General features: G+C 35.0%; 1 protein-coding gene across 1 annotated transcript in view; it reads left to right on the top strand.

The window, feature by feature from the left end:
- Cir1 (corepressor interacting with RBPJ, CIR1) overlaps positions 1-9,416 on the top strand; it is a 36,855-nt gene extending 27,439 nt beyond the window's left edge. Inside the window, exons 8-10 of the mRNA XM_048345228.1 lie at positions 4,483-4,589; positions 5,555-5,640; positions 7,090-9,416. Coding sequence (XP_048201185.1) covers positions 4,483-4,589; positions 5,555-5,640; positions 7,090-7,627 — 731 coding nt within the window. The 3' untranslated portion in view covers positions 7,628-9,416. The remainder of the gene's footprint in view (positions 1-4,482; positions 4,590-5,554; positions 5,641-7,089) is intronic.

Raw genomic sequence — 9,416 nt, forward strand, 5'->3', positions numbered from 1 at the left:
ATAAAATAAAATATATAAACAGCGAGGATTAACTCAGTGGTGGATTGCTTGGCTAGCAAGCCCCCTGGGTTCTACTCCTAGCATGGCTTCCTTTGAAGAAAATGATGGACACTGTTGCCCAGCAGATGTTCATGCTAACACCAAAACCGCATTAGTAAGTGCCAATCACCTTGAACTGCTGTCCTCCAATTGTGGAGTCAGTTCCATGGCCTTTCCTCAGAACCAGAACCTTTCACAGGTATGTTAATTTACCCTCTGATGAAATCCTTGTTTTACTGGAGCACTTTGTGTTGTGCTGCTTTTGTTTAGTTCTATAAATGCTGCTGGTGAGTAGCGTACGCCCTTTACAAACAGTTTTGTATAGTGTAATTCACTTTCTAGGAACTCTTCTCTTTCCTGACATAGCACTCCATGGGGTTTTTCTTGGAAAAAAAATAGTTTATATCTAATTAGGATTCAGAACTGAACACTATAGTCACAACTAATATTTGGATACATCCGTATATCACAGAAAGGAAGTTTGCAGCATGGAGGAATTTTGAGTGTTCCTTCAGTGGGCCTGCTCCTCCACAATCTTGTTTCTCATGCAAAGGAGCCCCTCACAAATCTACATTTTATGATGAAGACCCCTTTTTTTTTTTTAATTCTCTAGAATTACTCTGTCAGAGTAACTTTAAGAGTAAGTGAAACATTACTGTGACTCAATCTCAGCTATGGTGTCAATCAAGGTACCAAGCATAAAAAAAGTCCTTCTGCCTTCCAGTGTATTGTTGTGTAGTTTGTTTTATTGGTATATTTAATTTTTAATTTAATTTTATTGTCAAGGTGATATACAGAGAGGTTACAGTTACCTACATAAGGTAATGAGTACATTTCTTGTCAAACTTGTTACCCCCTCATTTCATTTATCTCCCACTTTCCCTCCCTCCCATCCCCCCCAAGTTGTAAAGTTCATTTCCAATATATTGTTTGGTGTGTCACTGTTGCGTTCGCCCTTTGTCTCACCATTTTGTTGTTACCCTTCCCTTTCCAAATTCAGATAAATATATACAGTATCCAAGGTACCAACATCAAATACAGTGACAACAGAGGATAAACCATGAGGGCGGGAGGGAACGAAAGAAAAAAGAAATAAAACTTCACATAGTACATTAAAAAAAAGAAAAAGAAAAACCTCTTGTTTCCTTATCTTGGAGTTTATTTCTCTTACATAACTACTGTTAAAATGACAGGAAATTATGAAGATAACATTCTAAAGGGTTTGTTTGGTGTGGTAGTATTAGGAGTTGAACTCAGAGCTTTGTGCTTGCTTGATAGGCATGTTCTTTACCACTTAATTGGTGCTCCCAGTCCTTTTATGCTTTAGTTATTTTTTAGGCAAAGTCTCATGTTTTTGCTCAGGTCTGTCCTCAAGACACTATGCCTCCTGAGTATTGGGACTATAGGCATGTACCCTTGCACACTGTTTATTTGTTGATATTGTACGTACTTAACCTCTTGCCTGATCTGGCCTTCAAACCTAAATCCTCCCAATCTCTACTTCCTAAGTAGCTGGGACTATAGGCATGAGTCACTGCATCTTAAATGTATCTTTTTTTTAAATTTTTATTATCAAACTGATGTACAGAGAGGTTACAGTTTCATACGTTAGGCATTGGATACGTTTCTTGTACTGTTTGTTACCTCGTCCCTCATTCCCCCCTCCCCCTTTCCCTTCCCCCCCCCCATGAGTTGTTCAGTTCATTTACACCAAACAATTTTGCAAGTATTGCTTTTGTAGTTGTTTGTCTTTTTTTTACCCTGTGTCTCTCGATTTTGGTATTCCCTTTCAATTTTCTAGTTCTAATACCAGTATACATGGTTCCCAATATACTCAGATAAGATACAGAGATAGTGTAGGTACCTTAAATATATCTTAAGGAAACTTATTTGTCACATCTTCTAAACCTAGAACTTTAAACCAAGTGTTTTTTTGTTTTGTTTTTGGCCAGTCCTAGGCTGTGAACTCAGGGCCCTGAGCACTGTCCCTGGCTTCTTTTTTGCTCAAGGCTAGCACTCTGCCACTTGAGCCACAGCGCCACTTCTGGCCATTTTCTGTATATGTGGTGCTGAGGAATCAAACCCAGGGCCTCATGTATAGGAGGCAAGCACTGTTTCCACCAGGCCATATTCCCAGCCCCTAAACCAAGAGTTTTTGATGATAGGAGAAAGTTTTTATACAAAAATACGTGAATAAGACTTGTATTTTGAAAAATGTCACTTCAAGGAACATTTTTTTTTCTTTTAGGTATGAAGACTATATCTTGACTATTCAGATAGTCATGAAAGTTGTATAGCTACTAGTAAAAATGATCACTGTTGATGGTTTTTTTGAGTACTGTTTTCAGGCACTTAACTAGCATTTTGCTTTATGGACAGGCTCACTATGTAGCCCAGGACAATCTTGAATTTTCAGTCCTGCTATCTCAGCCTCCCTGAGAGATTATAGTCTGAGATTACAGGCATGAGCTACCATGCCTAGCATTTATTTAGTCTTGCAGTGTGGGACTGTGTGCTGTTTATATGCCACACAAAGTTCAGTGAAAGTTTAGAGAACTATAAATGTTAGAAGAGTGTTATTATTATTAAGGTGTTTTGTTGTTGTTGTTTTTCAGTCCTGGGGCTTGAACTCAGGGCCTGAGCACTGTCCCTGGCTTCTTTTTGCTCAAGGCTAGCACTCTACCACTTGAGCCACAGTGCCACTTCTCTGGCCTTTTCTGTTTATGTGGTACTGAGGAATCGAGCCCAGAGCTCCATGCATGCTAGGAAAGCAGTCTACCATCATCCCTTTTAAGGTGTTATACAGGGGGACTATAGCTTCATAGGTCAGGTAATAAGTGCATTTCTTTTTTGGATAATGTCACACCTTCCTTTGCTAAAAACATATTTTATAAAACAGTTTGTTAAATTTACCCATCTTGTGAAGGAGATTAATGAAATTAGTAGTAACCTCTAGAGGTTTTTTTTCTCCTAATTCTTGGCATGTTTCCCTTCTGAATTCATTTGACATCTGATAAAGTTTTTGAAAAAGAAATGTTATAATTCCAAAGGCATATTTTCTACTTTATAAAACTATGTTCCTATGTGTGAAATTTGAAAAGCCACCAACGCAGTTCTGTTATTCATTCAAAGCTATTAATTACATGAACACTTTTATGCCACTTAGAAGCAACTAATACTAATATTTAAAATTTGAATTTTATATAAAATTTTATCAATATTAGCAACAATGAAACTGAATAATTAAAAGGCTGTTAAATTAAGTCCATAGGAATTTAATATAACTTTGCCACACTTCAATTTAGGCAATTTTTCATCTACCCTTTCACACTAGAGCAAATACTCAGTTGGCCTTGGTAATATTAAGAGAATGATAAAGCCTAAAGAGTACAGTAAGATATTGACCTATACCTAAACTTTTCCCACCATTTTTTTTTTTACCAAAATTGCTATTGACAAGTGCATAGGTTGAATGAAGAGCCTTTTTGACTATCTATGGTAACATGTAGACATGTAGATAAGTGATAGATGAATAAAGCAGAGAAGAGAAAAAAGTAAAGTATTTAATCAACAGACTATAAAGTCCTTGTTGATGGTAACTCTATTATTCCCTTTTTTATTACAGATACGTTGCCCAAGGTAGATAGTGTAGATGATTAAGGCTAGAAAGTTTAGAAAAATGCCATGAGAGATTGTCAGTTCATTTACTGCCTACAGGAAAAATAAGATGAAATGGAAATAGATTAAGAAGAAAATCTCACTCCTCGAAGCCTATGTTTGTACATTTTTAAGCTTTTGTTAGTCCAATTATGAAAACAAAAGAAACTCACTTTTCAATTTAATATATTGCAAAAGTAGAAAACAGAAGCTTGTGAAAAATAACATGCATACCTATAGCCAACCTAAAATTGATTGTCACCAATCCCCAAGTAGCAACTAGAAATTTGAAAATCTAGGTGTATATATAACTAAAGTGCTTGTTGGTTACCCAGAGAATATATGTGCACATGTAGGTGAGTGGTGGTGATATTATCAAGAGTGAGGCAATACTTTCAGTATTGGTATTTGAGGAAAAGATTAAGTGAGTTCTTACTGAGAGAATAACTAGTAAAAGTTTAATTGTGCTTTTTTTTATCATTTTCTTTTGATTTTTGTACAAAAACTTCTAACCAGACAACATCGAAATGTTATCTCTTTCATTATGACAAAGTTACATAAGAAGAAACTCCCCTTGCACGCAAAGAAAAATGCAATTATTTTCTATTCTGAATCTCCACACTGCTGTTTTAGAAAATCATATCTGATTATTTGCTCAGCAGAAGATTATTGAGTTGATTTAGCTGTGATTTTACTTAACAAAGCTTCAACTGCATTCCTACTGTGGAGTCCGAGAAAGGTAGAGAGATATAAATGATACATTCAAACTGTGCTTTTTGTGAACAGGGCCATCAATGCACCCCTCCGAGCTAATAGCTGAGATGAGAAACAGTGGGTTTGCACTGAAAAGAAATGTACTGGGGAGAAACTTGACCGCAAATGATCCATCACAGGTAATGATCTTTTTATCAGTAAGCCGAAAATGTCTATAAATCTAAATGTGATTGCTTGTGAATTGCTACTTAATGTTTTCCAATATGCATATATCCATAGGAAACTAAGATAGAGCAAAGAAAATGCCTAAGATGTATTTTGATTTTTGCCTCTTTATTATTTTAACCTAAATAAGAAATTGTTTATAAACCTATATTTCAATAAATGAAATGGCTCCTTTGGGTTTATGTGAATAAAATACTGAACTGGGAATAAGATTGTTAGAGTTAGGGTTTTTTTTTTTCCTTCCTTTTTTCCAACTTACCCCTGGGTGACATTTAAATCAAACCAATAAGAAAAATTATATTAAAATAAATCCCTAAAATTACGAAAATCTTATTAAACTTCATTAATTCATAAAATGGTTGGATTTAAAGGATGACTATATCATATAGCTATTGAAATTATACAGGCTAGAATTATGGTTTTCTTTTACTTTATATTTGATCACAAGATCTTTAGGAGTTTTGGTTGTATTTGGGGGTTTGGAGTTGGGTTGTTTCTTTTTTGTTTTATTCTGTGGTGCTGGGGCATAATCCAGCTAGGCAAGTGCTCTACCACTGAGCTATGTTCCTACTCCCATATAAGCTTGATTTTTACATTACATTAAAAATATTTAAACAGGAAAATGTTTGACTTCAAGAGATATAAAGTGGAAACTAGCTATAAAATTTTATCTGTTTCTCTGTCTTTTTCTTGATAAAAGTTTCCTGATATGGGCAAAGCAGTTGTGTTAACTTCTAACCTATCTTAGCAGGTAGACTATAGTTTTTTAAATTCCCTTCCACTTCTCCAGTACAAAGTATCGTACTTATCTACAACAGTATCCTGCTCATCTACAAAACTTCTTGTTTATGAATGTATTCTTTCCTATCTCATAACTGCTTCTTCTAAAATGTAGTCATTGAATGTCTTTGTTACTCAGGAATATGTTGCAAGTGAGGGTGAAGAAGATCCAGAAGTGGAATTCTTAAAGTCACTAACAACTAAACAAAAACAGAAACTTCTCAGGTAATCTTAAAAGTATATATTAGTGGATTTATTTTTTCTTATGTTTCTCCTTGGTATCATATTCAACTCTGGTCCTAAGAGCTCATGAAGACACTTTAACCACACATGACTTTTATTGTCTAACTCTTCAGCTGTAATAATTCACTGTGTTCTTTCTTTTCAGTACTATAAAAATGACTAGCATGTTGGATACTTAGATTATTCCACAGAACGATTATACTTTTCAGAACATATCATTTGAAAGTAGGCTTGTTTGTCTTTTTCATAATAGATCTGAATATATCATTGTACATAGTTGGTTGTTAGAAAATATTTTGGCTATGTAAGTTTTCACAGTTTATACAATTTTATGAGAAATTCTAGAAGAATCTTTAAGGTAAATATGAAATTTGTTAAATGCCTCTAGATTAAAGAATCCAAGAAATAGTTGCCAAATCCAATAGAGGGAGCTCATGGTCTTTTCAGTGTATGGAGCTTGAGAATGGCTAGATCCCTCGTGGATCCTTGGATTCATAGCAACTCACACATCACTGGTACCAGATGAACAAGATCGTCCTCTGAGACTATGAGGCAGTCTTTAGAAATTCAGGATGCCTTCATAATTGCTCTATTAATGTATAAAACTAATTGCCAAAAACTAGTATTTGATTATTTTGTTTTGTTTAACAAAAAATGATACTAAAAAGTATATTCTTACTCAGCCATTTCTGGAGAATATTGAATTTTGATAATGTAATGACTAATATTTCTAAATTTAAAACAGTACATCTGCAAAATTAGTTTTTATCTATTTACAGTTATGTATTTGAGTTTGCAGAGCTCTGTTCATAAGCTTTCTTTAACTCAGAAGGACCATTTAGAGTATTGATGTGAGTCAGAAAGTTGGCTTTTCCTTTTCCTCTCTCTCTCTCTCTCTCTCTCTCTCTGTCTTTCTCCCTCTCTCTCGCTCTCCCTCCCCCCTCTCCCTCTCTCTCCCTTTCTCCCCCTCTCCCCTCTTCTCTCCTTTTCTCTCTCTCTCTCTCTCTGGTGGGCGGGGAGGGGGGGGTGTTGAGCTCTGTCCCTGAGCTCTTTCACTTAAGGCAAGTGCTCTACCACCGTGAGCAACAGTGCCACTTCTGGTGGTTAAATTAGGTATAGAGTCTCGGACTTTCCTGCTTAGGCTGGCTTTGAACCTCAGTCCTCAGATCTCAGTTTCCTAAGTAGCTAGGATTGACTACGGGCATGAACTTACCAGAGCCCGGCTCATTTAATTTTCTTACTTTCTTTAAATTACACCTTGAATAATTTAAAAGGAAGAAAATTATATCATCTAGTAAATAATAACATGTTCAAATATGAACACTATTTTAGTAGCTTCTAAAATATATATTGTCTATTGATACTAGTAATTTTATGACTGTCAATAATAGGACTATTTTTCAGTTTGTTACTATTTTTCCTCAATTTCAGAAAATTGGATAGACTTGAAAAGAAAAAGAAGAAGAAGAAGAAGGATAGAAAAAAGAAAAAGTTACAGAAAAGCAGAAGTAAGCACAAAAAACATAAAAATAAATTATCCTCCTGTTCCTCCTCCTCTTCCTCTACTGAGATGTCTGAAAGCAGCAGCGAGAGTGACAGCAAAGAAAAGCAAATAGAAAAGAAGAAAAAAAAGAAAAACAAGTGTACAGGAAAAAGCACCAATGACTCTGAAGAGGACAAATCTAAGAAGAGAAAACTTTATGAAGAACTTTCTAGCAGTCATAACAAAGAAAGGAGCAAGGAAAAACCTAGGTTTTTAAAACAAGAGAGTTCTGGGGAGAATAGCAAATGGAGCCATTACGATTCTGACAAAAAGTCCAGAAGCCTGCATCGCAGTCCAGAGAAGAGAGGATCTGAAAGAAATGGGGGGAGCATCAGAAGCCACAGCAAGGATGAGAGAAGGTGGAGAAGGAGCCGCAGCAGAAGTCCCGGTGGTTGTAAGGACAGGGAGGCAAGGAGCCAGCGATAGCCAAGTTTCAGTGAAGAGCAGAAGAAAGCCATGGCACAGATGTGTGTAGAGAAAAAACTCACAGCACACTGAAGTGACAGACAGTACAGAGACGTGACAATTTTCTGAGAGTAAAAATAGCTCTGTTTTCTTATTAAATATCTGTAACAAAGGCTGAAGTATGGACTATTATATTTGTCATTTTTTTAAAGCCCTTAATTTTTCATCTGTGCAAACTGTCATTTCAAGTACAAAAATTATATGAGTACCACAGGATGAATTTGGCAAATATTCGAAGTAGTCTGTGGGCTTTAGAAATATTTTCTGTTGGTAACTGTTTCTTGTGACCTGTACTAGATTTTTTAAAAATCCATACAACTCTGTGACAATTTCTTCATTCTAAAACATTAAAAGAGTGACAACATATTGAATAGTTAAAAATTTCTTCTTTATTATGTTTATATTTATTGGTTTTAAGACTTAAATTTTCTTTAAGCAAAGTATAATAGTTGAAATTCACTAGCGTGAATTCAACAATGGATCTGAATTGATAATCTTTTGAAGCCTTTTAAACTCAGGTGTCTTCACTGAATTAACTATTCTGCTAGTTTTCTATGCTGCCATACAAAAGCTGTTCTGGAGATCAGCTTTCTGCTAGGCTAAAATAGAGGTTCATCGTGGAAACTAGGGAAGTTTTTACTTGTTTGCCTATTCCAGATTCTAGATAACTGTCCACGTTCCTTGGCTCCTAGCTCCTTTCCTCCATTTGATTGGAAGCTGACCCAGAAGGAGTCACTTTCTCACTTTTAGTCATCCTGACACTGATTCTGCATTCCTCTCCTACTGGTTAAGGATCTTTGAGATTACTTTAGGCTCTCCTGAGGAATACAAGATAATCTTCCGATATTAAGGTCAGCTGATAAGCAACCTTCCTTGTCCTTTTTCATACATTGTAACTGTATTCACAGGTTCCAGGGCTTGAAGATTTATATATCTTTAAGGATCTATTTTTCTATCTTCCACACATCCTTTCTACTGCTACTATGAAATTTTATTTTTAAAAGGATTAAACATCTATAGAATGAGACAAATGAAATGTAAATGACATATTTCTGAATATATAAAGCATATTTAATATTCAGTTACAGATTTTCCCATGTATTGCAAAAGGATGTACTGAAGGAAAACTACAGGAACAAAAGAATTAGTATAAATGGAAAGTGCCATTCAGTTTCACATTTCACATGGTATTTTTATTAGGGTTCTTTTTAAAAATGTTATTTAGTAGACAATTATTAGATGGCTTTGATAGTTGGTAGTCTCAGTCTCTTGAATTCTGTAAAATAGTAAGTGCAAGATTAAAATAAAACCACTCCATGTAGTCTAATCTTTGTCTTTGTTTTGTCTCTCTATGCATAAAACAATTGTCTGATAATTTAAAAGAAGCTACATTAAAGGTATAAAGAACTCTTGATTTTATAGACTACGAGGCAGAGTGGGAGAACTTGAATTCCATCTACAGTATTCTTTAATAACTTAGTGCACCGCAAAGATCCCATTCCATTCTGTTTTTTAAAAAAAAGCCTGCATTTGCAATTGATAAAGACTGCTAATTTACACCTTGAGTTCATCAGTGTTGCAGTGATTATTTTCTACCTTCCACCTTTTTAGACTTTATAATTTTTGTAATGTCAAAACCTATGCAATACTTAACTGCCTTAAAAAGGGTTTCTGAACCAATGTAGTGTTCATGAAGAAAAATGTTGAAATATATCCTGTAATTAAGAATGAATTAAATATATTATCATTT

The sequence above is a fragment of the Perognathus longimembris genome, chromosome 4 (genome assembly GCF_023159225.1).
Source record: "Perognathus longimembris pacificus isolate PPM17 chromosome 4, ASM2315922v1, whole genome shotgun sequence".
NCBI lineage: Eukaryota > Metazoa > Chordata > Mammalia > Rodentia > Heteromyidae > Perognathus > Perognathus longimembris.